At 40.3% G+C, this 23,710-nt stretch overlaps 3 protein-coding genes across 3 annotated transcripts; 1 reads left to right on the top strand and 2 right to left on the bottom strand.

Moving 5' to 3' along the window:
* Positions 1–699: 699 nt before the first annotated feature.
* On the top strand, positions 700–4,086 carry LOC108434510 (chemokine XC receptor 1-like). The gene is made up of 2 exons (XM_017709703.2): positions 700–843; positions 2,776–4,086. The coding sequence occupies exons 1-2, from the start codon at positions 840–842 to the stop codon at positions 3,729–3,731; spliced, it is 960 nt and encodes a 319-aa protein (XP_017565192.1). The 5' UTR covers positions 700–839; the 3' UTR covers positions 3,732–4,086.
* Positions 4,087–6,540: 2,454 nt separating this feature from the next.
* On the bottom strand, positions 6,541–12,207 carry rnf181 (ring finger protein 181). The gene is made up of 6 exons (XM_017709639.2): positions 12,111–12,207; positions 11,039–11,131; positions 10,414–10,547; positions 8,948–9,063; positions 8,035–8,109; positions 6,541–7,036 (listed from the first exon to the last, which is right to left on the bottom strand). Exons 2-6 carry the CDS (start codon positions 11,122–11,124, stop codon positions 6,977–6,979), a joined length of 471 nt encoding a protein of 156 aa, XP_017565128.1. The 5' UTR covers positions 11,125–11,131; positions 12,111–12,207; the 3' UTR covers positions 6,541–6,976.
* Positions 12,208–13,900: 1,693 nt separating this feature from the next.
* Positions 13,901–23,451, bottom strand: vamp5 (vesicle-associated membrane protein 5). The gene is made up of 3 exons (XM_017709704.2): positions 23,224–23,451; positions 18,370–18,513; positions 13,901–14,747 (listed from the first exon to the last, which is right to left on the bottom strand). The coding sequence occupies exons 1-3, from the start codon at positions 23,224–23,226 to the stop codon at positions 14,586–14,588; spliced, it is 309 nt and encodes a 102-aa protein (XP_017565193.1). The 5' UTR covers positions 23,227–23,451; the 3' UTR covers positions 13,901–14,585.
* Positions 23,452–23,710: the final 259 nt, after the last annotated feature.

A 23,710-nucleotide genomic window follows, 5' to 3' on the forward strand; every position in this document is an offset into this window, starting at 1 on the left:
GTTGTGGTGTTAACAGAGGAGCTCTAGTGGGTCTTCTGTTCCCATGTCCCATGGAAGCTAAATAACTGCACTGACCTGTGGGATATGTGTGTGGGGCCTCCTGCATTGAATGTGGATGTGATGTCTGCCAGAGTTGCTTGTCTGTTCGCTTGAAAAATTCTAGCTAGACGCCAGTGATCACAACTAGTTAAGCACCCGTGGATGGCCACTGCACTGTCCACTGTGGGTGGTAATGCCTTCTATGGTGCACACGTGACACTGTGGATCGAGGAATCGAAAATTGACATTTTGCCCTATGTATGTTTTTCCATGAATGTCACTGGATCAGCTACACTAGGGGTCAGCAACCCAAATATTAACACAATGGGGACCTTATGTTGTTAATCCTTGAACAGACTAGAGGTGGTCATTGCCAGGCCTGAAGGGTCACAGTTTAGTGTCTTCACCACTGTAACAGGCCCAGCTGGACCAATGAAGCATTTGATAACTGATCAAGGTGCTTTACTTGATTGGACGGAGGAAACTGGACAATCTGGCTCCTGTTGTCTTTGGTCAGTACAAAGACTTGCACTATGTGAAATCTGCACTGTGCAAAAAGAAGAATGTTGCAGGTTCAGATTTTTGCTGTGTGTCCTGTAAAAAGAATAAGGGGCGGAGTTTAGGGGAGGAGACACCTTTACCTTCAGCACACATTCAACATAATGACCCACTGCAGTCTTATTCGCCTCAAGCTGCTGTTAGGAATGTGAGAATAGACGTTTCTGTTCAGTCCAAAAGCAAAGGGTTTTTGGTGGTCTGTGAAATAAAGAGCAACCAACCAGTAACTGGGGACCAACGAAATGGGTATGTAGAGCTATTTTTAAACAATGAGTCAAGTCTGATATTTTCTATCCAGTTATCATTTAAAGCAGTGCAGCATGTACATTTATCCATTACGTAATCATGATTAACTCCATGTCTCCATGAGTCAGGCAGTAATCAGATTTCTGATTTGCAACCAGCCAATAAACTCATAGTAGAAGACGTGACGTAAACATAATGAAGCTCAGTAATTGGATTTCTGTGAAGGTCTTCCAGTGTCTCTCTTGGTAAACCAGTCTTTTAATAGAACGTCATTAATTAGCGACGCTGACGTCTATTAAAATGATCAGAAGCACAAAACACTGAAGGTAAACAGTTTCCATCAGGGAGAACCGAGTGGCTCTGAAATCACTTTTTACACACAAGCAAAGTTTCAGTTTCAGATTTATTTACAACTTAGTTCCAAGTTTAAGTTAAATAAAATACTAAATAATAAAAACTGGCTTTAAACTCAGGATCACAGATGAGCTCCTTTACTATGTTGAACTGTAGGCCTCTGCTCATAAACATAAACCAGCCCAGACTAATTTACCATAAAATGAAATGGTGTTTGTAGAAATTCAGAAAAAAGCCGCGTCAGTCTCGACTGCATATGTGGACATATTTCTATATTGAGCTCTATTTACACAAAGTTAGGTTAGTTCATCATTTATGTTGAACAGACTCTCCCAAAGTTTTACGCTGCTGCGCTGACGTTGAACCGCGTGCTGCACTGGGTCGGTATGACCAACAGGTCAAAACCAGCTCTAAACAAAGTGACCGCTGGGCCCTGATTGGTGCTCTGGCTTTGCGCTTCTTTTGTTTTGACATGTTACGTTTTTATACACACAGAAACCAAAAGGAACGACAGATTTCTCAAAATGTAGGAGGAAAAAGTGAAATATTTGACTTTGAAATGTCGTGGAGTGAAAGTAAAAAGTCGCCAAAAATGGACAAACTTCAGTACAGATACACGAAAAATACTAAAGTACAGAAACTAATTATATTTACTTAGTTACTGTCAACCACTGGAAATCAGAGTAAGCTTTTTCAGGCCCTGAGAAATCTGACTGCTGAGCTAAATTCCAGTTCTCTTTGAGTGCGCTTACATGCACTCAATCCAATAGCTGCAGAAAATTTTGTCCGTAATCCGATCAACAAGTTTATATGCACTTGAGATACCAGGGAAACTCCAGGTCTACATGAGTCAGACAGTAATCAGATTTTCGCTTTGCAACCAGCCAGTAAACTCACAGAAGACGACGTGATGTAAATGTAATGTAAAACTCAAACTTCATGCTGTGGCTTCTTTTAAAACGCCGCGCCACTTTCCCTGAAACAACGAACATCATTTAGAAGAGGAAGCACGTATTTGGTTTCAGCATCTTTTCAAAAGAGTTTTACTGCCGTCTCACAGTAACCCTGCTTGCTTATCTCTGGTATGGACTAATTTCGAGAAAGAAAGAAATCAGAGTAAGAGTACACACGCACTGAGAAATCTGAGCTAAAAGCCAGCTCTCTATCAGATTTCTTGATCAGATTTCTGGACTATGCTGGTTACACGACTATTTGAATAATCAGATGACTGGAGAAATCTGATTCTGATTGAATTGTTGCGTGCATGTAAACGCACTGAATGCCAAGGCAAGATAATGAAAGTGCTACATTTAAACATTGCACAAATGATTCAACATATTTTGGGCTTTGTCCCAACGAAACCTGGCATACAACCAGTAAAAATAGGTTCTGAGAGCGGCACAAAACCTGTTTTACTGGTTCTGTGCCACTATCACATGCAGTACGTACAAATTCTCAGTTGGGCCTTAAAAAAGTGAAATAACCAAATCGAAATAGATTTGGAATAGATTTCCAAGAAGCTGAGCACTAGAATCACTTCGTTGCTGCATGTATAACAATCCTCTCATTGCTTTCCAGATCACACTGACGTGGTGGAATATGTTGCATATGAATATTACACAAATGATTTAACCGATTTCAGCATTTGTCTCAAGGAACCCTTGGCCCGAGTTGGATCCATTGCAGTTCCTTTATTGTTTTCCACTGTGGTCCTCCTCAGTCTTGTTGGTAACATACTGGTTCTTGTCATTCTTGGCCTCTACGAGAACCTCAGATCATTGACCAACATCCTCATCCTCAGCTTGGCTCTCTCCGACCTGATGTTCACTCTTGGGCTTCCACTTTGGTCGTCTCAGTACATCTGGGGCTGGACCTTTGGTGATGCAGTGTGCAAAGGTGTCAACTTTGTCTTCTCAGCTGGATTTTACAGCAGCACTGTGTTGCTGATGTTGATGACCATTCAGTGCTACGTAGCAGTGGTTCACCCTCTGTCCGACTGGGAGAGAGGACAGCGGTTTGCAGCTGTTCCCATCCTTGCTTGGGTGGTGAGCTTTGGAGCCGCAATACCAGCCTTACTGTACAGTGAAGTGATGGGTGACCCAGAAGACTCTAACGTGGTCTACTGTGAGTTTAACAGCATTCACACTAAAAACCAACAGAACATTTTCTTCGTCATTGCGTTTTTGGTCGTGGCTTTTTGCTACGTAAGAATTCTTCAAACCACATGCAGAAAAACCAAGAGACACAGGACTGAGAGACTCATCTTCTGGATTGCAGCCGTGTTTTTCGTTGGCTGGGCTCCTTATAACATTGTGATATTTCTGCGCACCTTAACTGAGCATCAGGTGGAGCCTTTTACACACTGTGAGGTCTCCACTCATCTTGATTATGCTCATCACGTCTGCCAACTGCTGGCCTTTTCCCACTGCTGTCTCAAACCAGTGTGTTATGTTAGTGTACGATTTCGGAATCACTTCAAGAGGGTCCTGCGGAAAATGTTTCGAAGCCAAACAAGTCCAGCCTCAGAGTTCTGAGACAGAAACAGTGCAACTCTCAGAATCTGTGTAAATACAGGACCAGTTAAAAGTTTGGACAAACCCTCTTATTCAATGTTTATCTTTTTTCTTCTTCTATTTGTTTAAACTGAGGGCCTGGCCCCTTATGTTCTTAACTAGAACCAGGCTGGTCAGCTAGATAACAGGTCAAAAGATCCAACAGCTCCATCATTAAAGCACTTACAGTATGATTTACTGCAAAACGGCAGCTTAAAAGCCTAAAATATGTCCCTTGAATGGATTATAGGCTTCAGTCAGTTGTACTGTCAAACCCAGGCTGAATCCCAAATGGCTCTATGTTCCCTAAATAGTGTGCTAGCTATGAAAGTTTCGAAATTCTACCCTCTACAGCCAAACAGTGTGGATGTGTCTGAGGCCCAAATGACTATTTCTTAGCTATATTTTATACCATTGTGGTGCAGGAATCAGTATTTAGATTCCGATGTAGTGCACTATGAAGGCAGCAGGGAGTCATTTGAAATTCAGGCCCACATGAGAAATGGGGCGCTGCTGGACTGGTACCAAATAAGACTGTGGTGGTAATTTGGGGCCCAAAAAGAATTGATGAAGCAAAGGTATTTGCATTTAAATAGTGCTGTTATCATGAGCTCATATTTCTACGACATAAAAGTTTTAAAAATCATGAAATCATGAAATGACTACGATATACATCGATGGGAGATCGAATGTTCTCCTCATTCAGCTGTCCATGGTTGCTTGGCAACTACATCTACTCTACAGAAACTACATTTCTTGCTGGAATACTTGTTTGTGTCTATTATTAATAATAATAACACAGTATTTTCAGAGAAAATGTGTATTTTATCATTTTGTATTGACAGCTGTTTTATAAAAGCAGTAAGCCAGTTGTGGCTCTGCGTTTCAATGATTTTATCACAGGGATGGGAGTTTTAGAAGAAAAGAAGAACATCCTTCCCGTGACAAAATCACTGTAAGGCATGGCCTCCTGTGGCTTATTAGTTAAACAGAAGTGTTCCTTCATAGTTTTGATGCCTTCAAAATTCATTTACAATGTAGAAAATAACCAAAAATCAAGAAAAAAACACTGAACATGGAGGTGAGTCCAAACTTTGGACTGGCACTGTATATGGGGGCTTTCGTGGATTGAAGCTTTTTTTTTACTACTTTTCTAATAAATCAAGTTATTACAAGCTGTCGTGTTTTTCCTACAAAGACCTACAAAGAAAAGCTCTTTTAAAAACAATGATAAATGACTGAGTTACTCTCTTGCAATTCTTTGTACTTAAATCAATGTGTACATGGATAATAGAAAAGCAAATAATAAACCACACATAATGTATAGATTTATATATAATGTGTAGATTTAAATAATACACACACCAATCCCTTCTCACCCCTCGCCCCTACCACTTAGCCCTTAGCCCTTAGCTTTGTGTGTTCACGTCTAGCGGTAGGGTGTCCCGATTTGTGTTGAGATAGAGGGGCAGGGCGAAGTTTTAGGGCTACGTGGCCCTCCAAACGGAGGTTTTTCAGACTCACTCCAAACAAGCGTTGAGGAAACAAGAAAAACCGGTGAGATGGCTGCACAAGAGACCACAAATGTGAGACTTTTCACCATTAAAAATGACAATAACCACACTATTACTCTTATTTTAATGTTATTTCAATGTATCATGGTCCTTTTCTTCCCTAAAAGCACAAAAATAGTAGTATTTTTAGCTAGTAGTGGGCTGATGTCTCAGTAGCTAGCTAGCTAACTTTCCTGTTCCACCTTAAATAGTCCAGCAGTTACGTTCTGTTACCTCAGGCGTCAGAACTGCGGCACTATTTAAGGCAGAACAGAAAAATTCAAACAAGAAGCTGGTGAATATCTGACTTCAGCTTCATATCACTGAAGAATTAATGGGCGGGCGATAATAAATAATTGTCCCCCTCTTTGAAGGCTTATGATGCCCTAAATGTAACTCAAGCCCAGCAGTGAGGAGCTGAACTGAACTGAACAGGCAGGGTCGCTTACAGAGCAGCACTAGTAGCTGTTAATGAAGTGCTGCTCTTTTTATTTGAGGGTCCCAATTTGTAGGATGAGATTTTAACCACTACCCCTTATAACTCTATAAGGAATGCGACCAGGCCTTACAGGAGGACTGGATCTGGGATGTGTTTCTAGGACAATGATGATCATCCTACTAATGACTGTTCCTAAAAGAAAAAGAAAAAAACCTTGCAACTCAAATGGACCACAGTGGTTTGAACTATGTTAGTTGGAACCACCAAAGTTTGAGCTGCAGTGGTCGTGTTAACAGGATTGGCAGCCAATAAACTGCTCAAGCATCTACGCGTAGTGGCCTAACTTGTGCAGATTAGGTGGAACTTGTATCATGAATGATGCCAGACTAGGCCACGGCCTGGGCTACACTGATTTCATTCTTGGTTTAAGGACTTAAACGTGTCTTAGCGAACCGATGTGCTTAACGTGTTAATTTACATTTACATTTACGGCATTTGGCTGACGCTCTTATCCAGAGCGACGTACAATTTGATCATTTTACACAGGGAGGCCAAGGTGGTGTTAGGAGTCTTGCCCAAGGACCCTTATTGGTATAGTGTAGGGTGCTTGCCCTGGTCGGGGATTGAACCCCAGTCTACAGCGTAGAAGGCAAAGGTGTTAAACACTACACTAACCAACCACTTAATTAATAGTGTTAATCCACTGTGCCCAAATGATGTGGAAACTGAGTGGTTCCCGGTTCAAACCTGACCCACAGGACATCATCAGGTCTGACGACTCACACTAACCACATACATGTTTGCAGGTTTCCTCAGTGTTTAACTCCAGCTTTATTTTTACACTTTAAGAAATGAAATGCGATTTAAAAAAGCAGGAATAAATAGATAAAGATGAAAGATAATAGTGCCAGCGTTTCTCAACACACAATTCTTATGCACAAAAAAAACTTTTAAAGGAAATTCTTTTAAACGAACAGTCACGGGACATTAAACGAATGATCACTTTGTAGACTTCATAGGTCCTTTAGACACTGATCTTAGTGCATTTGCATACAAAAATTTATTTTACATTTTCTTAAAAATAACTAATTGTTTTCAAGTAGAAGAGAAGTTTCCAGAGCATGGTCCAAACCTCAGATCAATGACACACCTATCAGTTGTCGAGGCAGCACGTAGTCATTAAACCCTGCATTTGAAATGTGCGTTTGAGTGGCGGGGGGGTGGTGGTTATGAGGTCAAGTGTACATGGCTCCATGCAGATCCTCCAGACGGTGTTCTCTCTGTCTTCTCCGCTCCTGTATGATACCAAAAACATGTATGTAAAGCAAAATGAAGAAAACAATTAATTTGCTTAATTTAAAAAGTACATATAGGGTGATTCCCTAGTTCACAATAATCTACAATGTAATTTAAGATATTACAAAAGGTGTAATGCCTGTGAGTCCACACACACACACACACACACACACACACACACTATACCGCCAAAGGTATGTGGATACCCTTTCTAATGATCGAGTTCAAGTGCTTCAGCCACATTCTTTGCTAACAGGTGAACAGGTGTCTCCATAGACAAACATTGGCAGTAGAACAGGTCGTACTAAAAGAGCTCAATGACTAAACGTGGCACTGTAATAGGACTGCCACATGTCAGTTAATGAAATTTCTGTCCTGCTAGATCTACCCCAGACAACTGTAAGTGCTATTATTGTGAAATGGAATTATCTACGTAAAATGACAACTCAGCCACAAAGTGGTATACCACATGCAAGGTGTTCCTAATGAAGTGGCCGGAGTGCATATATATAGTAGTTTCACTTCCACTCAACCATATTTGTGAGAAAAGTAAGCCTTCATCTCAGTCATCATTAGTCTTTAACATTAGTCTACTGGAACAACGCAGTCAAATGACACTTGATTTTGATTTTCTAAGTGACAACAAATGCTTTAGTGGACAGTTCTTATTTGTTTTTGTTTTTCTTATTTGAGGTTTTTTTTGTTTATGAGTTTAAAGTATGGGGGGGGGGATAAAACATAAAATCTAAATTTTGCACATGATTCATTTTCTATGTAATTTTTTTCCAATATTTTAAATTCAGCAAATAAACAGTAATTCTGCATTAATGTGCTGAACGGTGTTCTCTGTGGCAAATTTCTTTTAAACTTATTTTCACTTTTTTCACAATTAACAAAACATGCCATTTAGCCAAGGTTGAACAAGCCTTTGCGTATAACCTTAATTCTTGTTTTGTTGGATGCTTTAAGGCTCCTTCACGGATTCGTGTTTGCTTACCTTATCTTTTTTGAACTCCTCATAGTCGGAATTGTCAGTGGGCAGCTCAAATCGACACAGTGGACATGAATTGGTCTGCAAAACAAACTCCGGTTAACGAAGCATCAAATGAAGTGTTTACTCAGAATCAACAACCTGATCGTGTTGTTTAACACAGTCATGGGATTACAGAGTGAGGAGTCTGTTAGAGGTGTGTTGTAATGCATTAACAGTGCATTGACCTGTATAATATGTGTTACAACTGTGCGTCAAATTACATATTTTTTTGATTTTTGAAATGAGAAGAAATAAACACAACCAAGGAAAGATTAGCTGACACAGGAGTGGGGGAGCACCGTTTTACTGTACAGTGCTGCTTGTACAAACATGATCTTCATCAAAAGGAAACCGTACCTGTGCCCTTATCCAAAAACTCAACATCGGAGGTAAAAACAACACAACATGTAGAAGCCAGAAACCCCATCCCATTTTGGAAAGGCACAGCAGTTGAGGAAAAGATCACCTTGCCAACTGTTAAGCATGGGAGCGGATCTATCACGCTTTGGGCTTGTATAGCAGCCAGCGGCCCAGGATTCTACTAAACACCAGTAATGATATAACAGAAGAATGCAAGTCGAAGCTTATGGAAAGTCCCTCACCGTCCAGACTTGAAAATCTCAAATCTAAGGGCAGATCTTAAACACGCTGTGCATGAAAGACAGCCCAAGAATATTGCAAAACAAGAAGGGTTCCGTAATGAAGAGAACAACAGAAAGACTTCCAGCTGCTACTCAGAGTGTTTGCAAGCTGAGTGCATCTGCTGAAGGGAATGTTGCTAAGCACCGACATTGAAAGGTGCTCAAATGTTTGGTGTATTATGTTACTGTGTGATTTGCACTACTGGGCGAGTAAAACGCTGTAACCTGCCGCTCACCTTGCCGAGCCAGGGCAGGATGCAGCCGGAGTGGAAGAGATGTTTGCAGGGCATCTCACGAACCGTCTCCTCCTCCTCAAATTCCAGCAAACACACGGGACACTTCAGTCCTTTATCTGGACAAAAACAGCCCAGGTCAGAGGGAAATCCTGCCACTCAGATCAGAGCTCACATCAAACCCTTCGCGCTGTAAAAGCAACCAGCCGAAACCACCCTGTTCCCGGTGCCTGGAGTTCGCTTTGGTGGTTCTGCACTGGCGCTACGAGGCTAATGCAGCTAATAAGCACTAAAAGCACACGTTCCCATTGGGCAAATCACTTTCCTGGAACCAAGCTGTTCAGTGATCTTTAACAGACTTGCCAACATCGTTTCTAAACATTGTACGATATACTGTTGTCTATAAACATGGACAAAAGTCTGTTAGCACTGCTAAAAACAGCGGTATCAGGAATACTGAAGCCTGAATTCTATCGGTAGTTTTGTCCATGTTTATAGATAGCACTGCGTCCATATGTAAGCAGGTCTGTTAGGGATTATGGAACAACTTACTTTCAGGAATGTCAGCTACTTGGTGTGGTAAGAACTTCCATTATTTGTTAGCTACACTAGCCCCGTAACTCCAGATCGAAACTAAAGGAGAATAATTCACCAAATGTGCCTCAAGTGGAAGATTTCTATACTTTACTGTGCCTTTATAAAGAGATGGCCTTCATAACCCTTACAGCACTGCAATCCCGGCCAGGAGTATGACCTCAATAACCAACTATTTTTTAATGAGTGTATCTCATTAAAGGGGGGGAGGGGTGGGTGTGTTTGAGCTAAAGTTGTAGAAAGTGGCGAATAAGAATGACACAGCACTTTTTCAGACAAAGCTGCCTCGGAATTAATATACTGATCAGGACATAATGGTCACTTTGAGAATGAATGGTTCGCAAATTATGCAGAGATGTATAAAAAGGGAGGGGCACAGGTGGAGAAGAGGTGAACCCCTCTTTTATAAACGAATGTATTTCTTTGTGTGTTTTAGTTGCTTCACTGCAAAAAATAGTATTGTTAAGTAAACTGATCTTAAATCTAGTTGATATGTCCAATATGGATCCTGTTGAGACTGATGTGAGCTTATTTTAAGCTTATTTAATTTAATTCCAAACATTTTAACTTTTTATTTTTAATTGGCAGTGAGATAACTGGCAGGTAATTTTGCTTGCTTTAAGAAATGTACTTGAATGAAGCTAAATTGTCTACCAGTATAATGAGATCATTTTACTCAATAAAATTACTTAACACACAAAAAATAAGTGTTTAGGGTAAGTAAGGGTACATAGGGTGAATGTAGAACTTGCCTTTAATCAGGACTTCAATCAGGACTACAGGGCAAAAATCTTCCAATCTTCATATTCATATCTTTCTTTCATTCCTTTGTCTGGACACCTGACACGGAAAAGACGACAGGAATAGGTCGCTACCTGCTTGCTGGGGGGTGATACGGTGCAGAGGCAGGCTCTGCACCACCGCTTTGGCTGCAGGAGGAGGGAGCCGCTGGTCCCAGTCAGAAACGTCCAGCCATCCTGAGTCGATGTCCAAGCCTTGCATTAATGACCTAAAGAGACGAAGATCAAACGTTATATCTGGCCACCTTTACTCAATACCAGCAATACCAGGCTTGATCTTCTTAAAAGTGATTCCTGTCACCAGCGCTGTAAAGAATTCAGAGCCAGTATGATTCTCATCAAACCCGGTGGAATTTCCCGTCAACACAATTACACTACCAGGCGGTCAACAGGGGGAGTGCTAAATGCTCTATAACAGGTTTGGTTGACTGTAGACTCACCAGCTTTTTTTAGAAACCCCTCTCTTGTAGCTCCACATTGATGGTGTACAGTTAGAGACTGTAGCTCATCTGTTGATGACCAGTTTGTGTTTGCCATCCTCTAGTCACTTTAATGGTCACTTCCTACGAAGTGGATGTTTCTAATAAAGTGGCCACTGAGTGGAAGTACAAGGTTGGCATTTCTAATAAAGTGGCCAGTGAGTGGAAGTACAGAGTGGGTGTTTCTACTAAAGTGGCCATGGTCAGCTCAGCTCAGGTACCTGGCCAGTTCCAGTAGGGCATTCTGTCTGTACTGCTCCTCAGGATTGGTTGGCTCACAGTCATGTTCGTCAAAGTACGAAGTCATCCCGGCCCTGCGATAAAAAAGACGACCTCATGAGAGACGCCACGGTTCAGAATGACAGGAGTTACTTCACCGTAACTCTAGCCAAGAGAATCAGCCGGCTAACATTAAATTACACCAGCGTCCAGAAAACTGACACACCTAACCTGGTTAAAGTCAATTTCAGAGGCGATTCTGGGGATTTTTCAAAATGTCCAGTGGCTGAGGTGTAAACAAAGTCATTGGGACTGGTTTGGTGAGAAGTGGTTGATTGTAGAGGCAGATTTCTTTACAGTGGTGGTGATGGGAACCAGGGGTCACTATGTCTACAACACAAATATACCCACTTTACTTACTGTCCAAAGCCACCAGTGAACCTACACGTGCCTTCTGAGTTTTATATGTAATGCTGCTGATGGTAAAACACAATAAACCTGAAAATAATTCAGTTTTCTTTGGGGACTATTTTGCCACATCCCTCCACCATGAATGGACTAAAATCACAAAGCTAGTGTAGAACAGTGCCTCGGTCCTCAGGCAGTGTCTTCATAACCAGCTCCTGCAGTAACTTTCTGAGAGGAGCTTTTAGAGGTGGACGTCTGGTTCCCATCACCGCCACTGTGAACAGCTCGGACTCTCACACCAAGCCGCTCGGACTGACTCTGTTTACATCTCGACTACTGAACTATGCAGACAAAATGTGAAAAATGTGGAGTCCCGCTTCATTTGAGAGGCCAGAGCTGGTCCAACTACGTTCAAACAAACACATTTATACACTGGAGTAGGTCTCGGAGCCGTTAGCTAACGTTAGCCCGCTAAGCTCTGTTTACTATGGGGAACTCGGCTAACAGCAGCAGCTCGGCTCGGCTAGCTAACTCACATTATCGTAAAGCCAGTCTCAAACAAAACAACAAAGCGGCTTCTTCCACTTTATCGTGTTTTATTCCTCACTTATTTCTGCATTTCACTCTTATGAAACGCGCACATATAAAGGTGTATCGTTATCTCACCTTCTGTCGCTGGAGTGGTGAAAGCTGAGCTAACACTGCACTGTCATCACCCAACCGGTCGGGCCAGATCCCAAATGGCGCCCTAGTGCACTATGTAGGGAGCAGAAGAAGCCGGTGTTTCAGGGCATGTATAGCGCACTGCGTAGGGAGTAAGGATCCATTTGAGAAACAGCCTGGAGGAACCGTGACCGTGGCGGCGGTCCCTTCTAGCGCCAGATGGAGCAGCTGAGCCACTTTCGGCTTTTTAGTTTCACTTTAACCGAAGAAACTTCAGGGTGTTCACTGAAACGCTAGTGTGGGTTTTATAGCTGTTCAGTTTAAAAGCACCGAAACTGACACGAGGTGTGTTTTTTAATAAGGCACGACGACACATTAATAAATTGAGGCCATGAATTACTACCTTGATACCACAAGTACTATTCTGAGGCCACAGGTTACTATATTGAGGCCAAAAGTAATATATCGAGACCACAAATTACTATATTGGGCCACATCCATATATTGAATTAATATAGTTAGGCCAAAGATTAATATATTGAGGCCACAAATGAATATTTTGAAGCCACAAGTTACTATATTGAGGCCACATATTACTATATTGAGGCCACAGATTAACATTTTGAGGCAACATATCAACATATTGAAGACATGAATGAATATATTGAGGCCACAATTTATTATAATGAAACTACAAAATATATTGGGGCCACAAATTACTATACTGAGGCTACAATTTACTATATCTAGGCCACAGATTAAAATATTGAATTATGAAAAACATGTGGCCTCAATATAGAAATTTGTGGCCAAAGTAGTTCAGAGTGTTTTGATTCAATGCTGAAACGGTTCACTGTACAGAAACTTATCAACTCATATATCTTTACAATGGAAGTGATAGGAGCCAGGAATTGCGGTGTACAATGCAAAAATCTGGTAATGTTTGTAATATATTCTTTTTTCAACAGAGACAGTCGAAGAAAAACATTATGTTTTACTATTTATAAAGACTTTATGAATTGTGCTCTGCTTATTACGAGTTTCAGGTCAGTAGTGTGACAATTCTTTTAGCTAGCAAGTTTTTATTTGTTATTCTGTTAGCAAACTTAGCCTAGCATTTAGGTTAAGTTACTGAGCTAGCTAACATCAATGAAAAAGTCATTTTACTTCACACAATGTCAATGCAGAGAATTTCTGTCTATGTAAATTATATAGGTAACTGCCTGTTGTTAGACATCTTACTTCTTAGCTACCAAGCAAACTAGAAAGTTGTTAAAAATGATAAAACTAAGCATTTTTTAAATAGTTTCATTTCAATTATCTTATTTATGAGTATATTTATTACATTCATTACAGCAGTTGATAGCTGTTATATAGGCTGATTTATGTCACCCTATTTGCATTTTTTCATTAAACTTGGTATTCCGTCTTGTTTATTTGCATTTATTTATCATATGTATTATTTTTACTATACATTTATATTTATAGATGTCTGCATGCCAACTTATGAACAGCGGCGCCACAATAGTGAGATTTTCTGGTTTAAAGATCAGGATAACCACCTTCTGATGACATATCGTGAAGGTAGAAGGGAAAAAAGTGACAGCTGTATCGGGGTGGATTTTGCAGCGCTGATTAAAATGTATTTTTCCACTAGCTGGCTAAAGCAGAAGGAAGGCAGATAGCTAACATCACTACTAGGTATATTACATCTGTATTTTAAAACCTAATGCATGCTGGGTATTGTAGTGAAAGAACATTGATGGACAAAATACAAAAAGGATACAAAGTCGTGAATTCTGTCAAACCGATGAGGCCGAGTTTTATTCAATACATCTTTTCCTATCTTATTCACTCTGCATAGTAAACTCCACAAAGCAAGTCTAGACTCCAGCTGTGATGAACTGTGTGGATTGCTCAAGAGTAAAAAACAGAACCATATTAACAAGGAAAACGATACTTACATTGACAAAAATTTTTTTGCAGATAAGGCAACTTTCAGAACATTCAACACAAACCACAAGCTCAGAAATAGAAACTTCTCAGAGTCTAAGTGAGGAAGAGAGAAAACCTGAGCTTCTGAACTTAAGAACATGTCTTTTTCTGAAGATTTATACATGTTTATCAACATTTCAATAGAGAAATTTTAAAATGAAAGAGTTCAGCTCAGCATAGTTCAGATTTGCCCCACAGATATCAGGATAGAAACTGTTCTGGACATTACTGGACGTTCTAAACAGAATAGAGGCAGAAGCAGCAGTGAGTGTAAACTAGTACCATTGCATCGCCTAGCGCAAATATCTGAACACGCAGACCTCTGAGATTTTAAAAACAGAACAAAAAATATTCTAGTTCATGTCCTCACATCACGCACAGACATCCTGAACTTTCACAGATGTTCCATACAGCTGCAGCTACAGGTCAGTGCCCTCAAGCATCTTGAAGAGACGTTATAGGCTCCTCATCTCCAAAGGCCTCTTATGTGGAGTTTCCATTACTTCCAGATAAAAAGATAGCCAGGATGATGATCAGGACTATGATGACGACTGCAATGACACCTCCCATGATCAGCTTCCACTTCATGTTCTCCCGTCTCTTCTTCTGCTTCACTTTTACTGTTGTCTTGTGAAACTTCTGGCTCTGAAAACAGACAAGAAAAGACATTAAGTCCACAAGTGTACATTCATAAAAGGGGGTTATTCAAGGGTTCTTTAGTTAAGGCATGGTTCTCTAGAATCATGACAACCCCATGAACCATTGGAATGCTTAAATGGTCCTTCGCCCAGTCAAAAAACTTTCTTTTGGTCCTATATATAATCCTTGTTGCTAAACCTGTAGGCCTTTTACTGCTACAATACAAATTAAGAAGTTCCTTTGAGAGATGGAACAACACCACTTTCTTCCTGATACAGATTACGATACTGAGAGATTAGGTACATTCCAATAGTTCTTCTAGTTCCCTGCAAAGAGGATCTTCAGACATTTTGGGGGTGATTCCAAACCACAGGGAGAGAAAAAGATCCATTGGAAGGGAACTTCAAACTGCACAGGGAGCAGTAAACAACGGTTTATCACTTTGCAGGAAAGTTTACCCATCAGTCACTACAGGTATGAAGATGCGTGCTTGATTACATTCCGAATGAAGGTATTTATCAACTGTGGTTCCCTTAACCATCATTTGTAGAACTTCCAACACAACCCAGAATGATGTTTTTCGTCAGGAAAATTGGTCCTACCCAAAATGTGACAGGTTGATTCCACTGTCACTTCCTAATTATGTACTCAAAGTGACCCATCAGACCTTCAGTTCAGCTTCTGAAGTCCTAACCAATGGGAGAGCTTGCATGGCTGTGTCTACCAAGACACCACAGAGAAAAAAGTTATATTTGGATGATTTTATGTTGTTTCATAAGTTTAGCCCTTTTATTTCCAACCAAAACCTAAACCTGCAGAAATTGCTCAACTCATTAAAAGACGGTGACTGGAACAAACGGTAGGATATTACAATATGTTATTATCTGCTGGAACCATAAAAATAATTGTGATTAATGATTTGTCTTTTCGGTAATTTTATTCCATGCTAAAGTGTCCAGTTATCTTGCCTGCTAGTTAACTTATTTTATTGGCTAACAACATACTGCACTGTTCTTCTGTTGTTTTTCAGTTTTTGACATAATTTGAAAATATCTGTTTCCATTTTCCTTGTGTGTAAATTTCATGATGAATGGACTAAAAGCAACAGCCAAAAATTACTTGGAACAACGTCTGGTTCCACTGACTTACATTAAAAGTAGTTTTTCCTTCTCTTGTAAAGTTACCATTTTGGAGATACGAGGTTTTCTTCCAACAACAGCGAAATGCAAAATCAGAGCTTATGTTTATCTCTAGTGAGAGTAAAAAAAATTAGCAAAAATAATGCATACATGATTCCAAACTACTTTAGCGAACTCTTTACAAAGTAATAATTCAAAAATAGCAGTCGATACATCAACATCCCATCCTAACTTGGTGCTTTTATTGGTAATGTAATAGTGCTTGGTGGCATTATAGCCACCTGGAAGAGTAAAGAATGTACAAAATTTTTGTTAGCAGGACCCAAAAACCCTAAAACTGGAAACTTAATTATTGAACCGAGAACCAATGAAAAAAGCACTTGTGGTGTTTATTGTGCATCATTAGTATTGCAGTGTTACATTTACGGCTGAATGAATTGGGAAAAATGTCTAATTGTGATCTAAATTATATTTTATTCTGTAAATTAAGGTACAGGCCTGCTTATTTTGGCCAAAAAGATCAACTTGGCTTGAAGTTTGGATAAAAAAATGTATTGAACCAGTTAGTTGTTTTGGTTTCTTCTGATTGGTCTGAATCATCTACAGGTAGTTCATAAAATCCAGGTTATTAGGTTAAATATTCTCACCTTAAACAAGGTAACATTGTTAAAACGGTGCAATTTCAAATTGCGATTTTGTTATGAAACATTTCATCTTGCAGCCCTACATACTTTGCCATGTCGCCCTCCCATATTTAGAATCTTGGGCTTGTTGTCTACTGTGATATATTCTTGTTTGTCTTGTGTCAAGAGTTCTGTGGAACTTGAGGGAGCAATGTGGGAACTAACTGACCTCACTGCCCAAAAACAAATAAATACATGCACACAAACGCTGGGCGAGAAGTTTTCATTCATCTCATTACGAAAGGAAATAGCTTTCTAAAATTAACACCGGCAACTAAAATCAGGATGTAAATTGTACATTCTTTTTCCCTTAAACTCCACCTAAGGCATATTTATAGACTCCAATATGACATTTCCTGACGTCTCCCTGGTCGCTGTCGGACCTTGGAACCCTGGAAACATTTGTGGAGTGGAGTGAAGCCCGGAGTGGGCCAAAAATCATGATTAGTGTGTTCAGGGGGCTTCCTGATTTCCGACCAGACAGCCGTAAAAGTAGGGCTGATGTCCGCACGGCCGTCACGGGCATATGAGACACAAACAAGTCAGAGGATATGACTTTATTTATGTAAAGAGAAACTAACAATAGCAAAACCAAACCAGACTAAACAAAAATGTAGGAAAATTACACCCTCGGTCACATTCCTTCACAACTGCTTTAAACCTTAAGTACAAGTATGCAAATAGTAGATTATCGTTCTACAAGGTTTTGATATAATTATGACAACGTTGACATGCTTTGTTGCTTTTCTAAGTGAAAATAAGTTAACACATCCGCAGAGTTTAACACGTACTCAACATATAAAATGCCATAACTAATAAATATAAAGTGCCGTGACTTTTGCACAAGCCTCATTTTGTGTTGTATTTAGCAAAACTTAGCAAAAAAACAGTGTTTGTGCATTACAATGTGTCACCTATTCACTGTGTTCATTTTTTTTCACTTAGAAAACTAACAAAAACATTTGACCGGGGTGCCAAAAATGTGCCCAAGACTGCATAGTCTGAAGCCTTGAACAAACCCATTAAATGAAAAAATTTTTCCCCTGAATATCACTGGATCTTCTGAATTACAGTTGTCCATACAATAGGTAACGCTAAACGTGAGCTAAGGCTGCTGTGCACAGAACTGACAGCAAGTCTAGAAACCTCATCGAAATACCTCACGCAAACCACCAAGCGTCATAAAATGTGGTAATTAAATTGGTTTAACAGTATAAGCGTACAGTCTGAGTAGCTAACGTGGGTATATTGTTCAAAGTTTCATATTAGACTTACTTTCATGTTGCTTCAATGCTAATGAGTGTTAGCGTGCTAGTACTGCTAGTATTTTGACTCGTTACCACCTCATAATGGATTATTTACACAAAGTAGCAGGACGTACACCCGCTTTCTGAACAACACGCTGGTTTACTAGATGCTAACATCACTAACTCATTTGTCAACTCTTCCAAGAACTGTGTATTTGGCTGATTTGCTGGTTAGGCTAACATTGGTGCTGCACTGAGCTGTCGAATGTTGAACAACTGGCATGGCTAAAAGACAACATACAAAAACAACACTAAATATGAAGAACATCTAGGACATGGATTTAAGTGGAATTAGGAAAAACGAGGGAAACAGATGTCGTGAAAAGCTAGCAGTTAACAGGCAGCTAACCGCAAGTTAATGTACACATAATGCTACTTTCTGCAAGTGATCAGAGGATCCGCTGATCCAGTGGGGGAAAATATATGCAGGACTAAATGTGTTTGCTTTAGAAAATCTTTGTTTACTACAGAATGGGTGGTAGAGGACGAGCAGCTTCACCTCCTGGAGCAACACGTCAGCCCGGTCCTCCAAGTCGCCCAGCTTGCCCTCTCGCTCGGTAGCCTTGTTCAGGTTGTCCAGCATGATGACCTTCACATCGTCCACATCTTTCTGGACCTGCTGCAGCCGGCTTTGTCCGTTCTCCTGCATAGAATAGCATGAGGCATGAGTGTTAGCTTCAGGAAAAGGGTCAAGGCCAGGATCAGTGGGTTTGGGCTTTTGGACTGACAGCAGGCCTTGCGTTGGTGGAGGGGGAGGGAGGGATGGGTGTTTGAGGAGCGCTGAGGCGGAAGAGGTCAGGGTCTGAAACAGGTCAAGACTGTAAAAATGACAGGACAGGATAGGAAAGGGCTGGGCACCTGACAAATGAAATACAGATTAGCAGATATATCTGTCCCTCATTTGTCATGATAAGAATGTTTTCAGCTCCTAAACGGATGGACACTACATTTATTCTACGGTCCAGCTTCCTCACTACACATAAAATCCTGAGACTACTTGCATAAAAGCCTTTTTTAGTATCAGGCTTAATCTTTTGTCATGTTTAACCCTTAGAATCCACAGTTAATGCCAGCATTCACAAAAGTGTGGTGTAATTTGATATATCACTGTGAAAACCTCATATCTCCAAGATGGTCACTTTACAGGAGAAAGGAAAAAACCTACTTTACTTTTATTGTAAGTCAACGGAACCAGAATTTTTTCCAAGTCATTTTGAGCCATTTCTTTCGGTCGGTTCATCAAGAAATTTACGTACAATGTAAAGAGCAACAGGCATTTTCAAATTATGTCAAAAACTGAAACACAACAAGAATGGAAATACAAGGTTTTCCGCAGCTTCCAACAGCAGCGATATATATATTTCTAGAGATGATACTGGACGGGCAGATGTTTAATATTTTAAAGCATCTCTACTGAGAAACATTAAAAACAATTCAAGCCAGAAGATTTCATATAGGACTTAAAGTTTGGACTCTTGAACAGCATCAAATCTAGACTGGAACTTTTTCTGTGGACACTCTGCAGAAACGAAAAACCTATTTAAAAATTTTCTGTTCAAAAATAAATATTAATTCGCTGACATACGTAACATCCTCTACACTGTTGTCTCCAAGCTTTGCTTAAAAAAACAGACGAGAACTCGTCACCACTGTCACTTGGTGAGTAGTTTACTTTAATGTAAAGTTCATACGGGCTGATTAGGAGGAATCAAACTTGGTGGGCTTTGTCTGGCCCAGAAAGAAGCGCTACATGTCCTAGTTCCTTGAGCCTATCAATTTAGTGTCATGTATGGTGTGGTGTCAAACTTCCCACCCACAAAGATCTGCTCCTTTTCCCACTTTACACAACTTGTGTACGGGTGGAGTCGCCATGGTTAAGGCACAGATTTTTTACGTAATACACTCTGTCGTCTGAACTCAGCCTAAGAATGTGGTTCCCTAGAGAACCCCTGCCTGCATATTTTGGTCTTTTCCCTGCTCCATCCCACCTGAACCATCTAATTAGCAGGCCTTTCCTGTTCAACTCAAGGAATTTTGGGTTTTTTTTGCATTGAATTAGCCCAATCAAATAAAAAAAGTAGAATTTCAGACGGCCCTGCATTACAACATACGATCTTCCAGGGTTAAAAGGTTTTTCAAAGCCTCTCTCCGGAGGCCTGGTTGCTGTATAAGTGGGGAATGCTATTCTGGAAGCGTGCCCCTCAGCTTATTCTCCTAGTGGATCTGTCAGGCCCAGCTGAACAAAAGACAGAGCAGGCTAGAGACACTCTGTGCCTTCCAGATAAACAGGCCTCCAAAACTCACAACAGTACCATTGTGACCAACGGAAAAGTCAGGATTCTGAAACACAGGCATTTAAAGATGCTGACTGACCAGCCAAACAAAGGGAGCCATGTATCGGACTGATCTCCCTGCCCGTCCCCTTCTGTCTCGGTGCTGAGGGAGGAAGCGAGGAGTTCAGGAGTCATGGCCGAAAGAGTGAGTGACCCACAAGAGCCGGGAAACTGTCAGGCGGGAGATGAATGGACATCCTAGCAAACCTGACTCATTTTTCATATTCGCCGCCTCACAGCACATAAACAGCACAAGCCTCCACGGCACAATAACAGGAAACAGCCGTAGGTGAGCATTATGACACCGCAAGCCCCTTTCCAAGACTCCAGTGAAGATAGTGCCACATTTATTCTGGGATCATTTATGTGGAAGCTGGAATGTCCAGTGGACTGTTATTAGATCGGACTGTGTTGCAATAAATCAATAAATAAATATCACCATTATGTTAAGTCCGAGTTCATTTGAATGAGTTCTGAAATTCCTGATGAGGTTCGGGAATTTGATCAAGACCAGATTCTAATATGATATAATACATTGTGCTTATTCCATGTTTATTCAAATCAGTTCTGGAATTCTGTAACAGAAGTATTACTAGACCTTACTGTGACATCATAAATAAAAACAATGGTTGTATTCTGAGTTCATTTGAATAAATCCTGGAATTCCTGATGGGGTTCTGGAATTGGATAGTGACTAGATACTATTGTGACATCATAAATAAAAACTGCATTTGTATTCATTCCAAGTTCAGTTATATTCATTCTGAAATTCCTGAATGGGTTCAGGATTCGGATGGTAACTAGATCCTATTGTGTTATAATAAATAGAAATTGCCATTATGATCTGGAATTGGATTTTACCAGATCTCATTTGTGATATTATAAATGAAAATCGGCGTTATGTTCATTCCAAGTTCATTCCACTTAATTCTGGAATTCTCACTGTGATATAATGAATGAAAATTGCTGTTATGTTAATTCCAAGTTCATTTACATGGATTCAGGAATTCTTTATAGGATTCGTGATTGTTACTATATCTCACTATAATGTTCATTCCGAGTTCATTCCACTGACTTTTGGAATTTTCACTGGTGTTCAAAAATAGGAAGGTTAAGGAACCCTATTACGACAACATAAATAATAACACTTATTGTTTTAATTCCCAGTTAATTCGAATCAAATTTTGGAAATCCCCGTGGGGTTCTAAAACTGGAAGTTCAAAAATAAAAGTTTGCCAATCCCCACTCATTTCAATCAATCCTGGTATTCCGAGTGAGGTTCTGGAAAAGGATTGTTGCAAGATCCACTGTGACATCACAAATAAAAAAATAGCCATTATGTTCAATTTCAGTCACACCTGTGTGGCTACATCCCATCACCAAGGAGACTGAAGACTTGGTCACTTTTGTTTTCCTGACCCTGTAAACATTTTCTGAACAATAACTGACCATTTCCCCAAGGTTTGTAGTGGAAATGGAAGACACGCCACTAACCTTCGTTCTTCCTACATTCCAACCGGGTAGTGAATCCAGTCGGTGTATGAATGGGCAATAGCAGGATATGCCTCTCTCCTCACTTCCCTCTGTAGCCTCCTTCCTTCCTTTCTACCGTCTTTTTTCTCTCGTTTGCTTCCTCCTTTTTCTTACTAAAGCTCTACGAAACCTGGAATTTCCTCAGATCTAGGCAAACCCCCTGACTGCTATACATTCCCATTCAAAGCCACATCCACGTCCAGTCCTTGTTTTTGAAGCGCATTAAATAAAGACATCAATGAAGATGGACTTTCCCCTTTTACCCTCTAACACAATGAACGAGATGTACATTAAAGCCTCGATATTACCAAATACAGTGCATATAATGGAGCACATCAACTCAAATATTCCAATATTCCTTACAGAATTCCATTATTATCCCATTACTCCATTATTAGTAGCATCATTATGTAGTGAGGGCCATGGCTAGATTTCCGTTCACCGCTTACCAGCTGGTGCAATAAAATAAACGGAACTCTTGTAAGCTGTAGATAAGACTTAGTCTTGTACTATCGCCTAAGGATGCAGAGCAAAGCGGAATGACGCTGGTTTATTTCTAAATTTGTGTACAGTTTAATGGTTTATGGAGTGGTTTGGAGTGAAATGCAGAGTTCTAAAGAAACTTAGTCAGAATTGTTCACAGAGGTGGTGATAGGAACCAGACGTCCATCTCTAAAAGCTCCCTCACAGAACGTTATTATATGAAATGGATATGTAGACACTGCCTGAAACACCGTTTCACGATATACCTGCGAAAAGCTGTTGGCCTAAAAATATGAATTTTAAAATTAGGTTGGGTGAGTTATAAGATGATAGTCGCCAAAGAAAACTAGGGCTATTTTCCAGAATAATCAGCCGTGTGTTGCATTTAAAGGGGAATGATGTTTGACACAGTAACATAGTTTTGAGGGAAGTTTTTGGCTTAAAAATTCATAGCTGAGGAGAACATGGTGGGCATATGAAAACTTGTTTTCATATTTATACTGTCTGACACCTGAGATATTGTTTTATGGTAGTTTTGAAAGAAGTTTGGCCTAAAACTAATTTGTAAAGTAAAAAAAAAAAAAAAGATCCAGCAATAGTGGAGACGTACAGGGAGGGAACCCTGAGGCAAAACAGTCCCCAGAGAGAACATGTTTCTTCATGTTTCAGGCTGATCACTATTTCACCATCATCCACTCGACCTGTAAAAACGCAGAATGCGTTTGTAGGTTCACGGATGGTTTAGATAGTAAATATAATGGCTGTATTTGACCCCTGGTTCCCATCAACACCGCTGTCAAGACATCTCTCTGAGTTTCTCTACCATGAACCACTTCACACCGAACCAATGCGTTCAGGGCACTTTGCTTATATCTCAGTCACTGAATTAACCAAAAAACCTGGTGGAATTACCCTGTAATTTTACAGATATTCTGTAAAAAAAGGCGCAGTTACTCCAAAACAAGACAGGAGGCCTGACTGGCTTTACATGTCAAGTAACTCACCATGTTCGTCTCTGAGTGGCTGTGTTCTTGAAGGAGGGCAGTCACCCGCTACTCAGCATCTGAAACACAATCAAAATCCACCCCAAACCTCTAAAAGCGCAGCACGGAGGACAGAAGGGGTTCTCGGAGCGTCTCCGACCTGCGTGCACGTCTCGTTGTGGCTGAAGCGAAAACTTTCCTGTCGTTTCTCTCCGTCTTTATGTGTCACGCTGCCTTTTGTTTTCCACCCGTATTGAGACAGGCCCCGCCCCTGCTGCGCTGCGCTTCACCAAGTCGCTAACAGCGAGCGATAGAGGAGAGGGCGGGGCTTGGTGCGGAAAACGGGTAGGAGGAAAAAAAAGACGAAGCCAAAATATATTAACAAATACGAAATAGCATTATTTATTATTTATTATTGACTACTTATTATATACACTGATGAAAGTGATATAATAAATAAAAAATAAAAAAAATACAAATATCCCAACCCACTTTCTCTCATTCGGTT

Source organism: Pygocentrus nattereri, chromosome 20 (genome assembly GCF_015220715.1).
Source record: "Pygocentrus nattereri isolate fPygNat1 chromosome 20, fPygNat1.pri, whole genome shotgun sequence".
Taxonomy (NCBI): domain Eukaryota; kingdom Metazoa; phylum Chordata; class Actinopteri; order Characiformes; family Serrasalmidae; genus Pygocentrus; species Pygocentrus nattereri.

Coding starts and splice junctions, on each gene's coding strand:
- rnf181 (XM_017709639.2), bottom strand. CDS start 11,124: ATGACTTCGTACTTTGACGAACATGACTGTGAGCCAACCAATCCTGAG. Junction 10,548..11,038: donor GCCCTACTGGAACTGGCCAG/GTACCTGAGCTG, acceptor TCGTCTCTTTAG/GTCATTAATGCAAGGCTTGG. Junction 7,037..8,034: donor AGGAGTTCAAAAAAGATAAG/GTAAGCAAACAC, acceptor GGTATCATACAG/GAGCGGAGAAGACAGAGAGA.
- vamp5 (XM_017709704.2), bottom strand. Junction 14,748..18,369: donor CTGACGTGTTGCTCCAGGAG/GTGAAGCTGCTC, acceptor GTCTGTTTTCAG/AGCCAGAAGTTTCACAAGAC.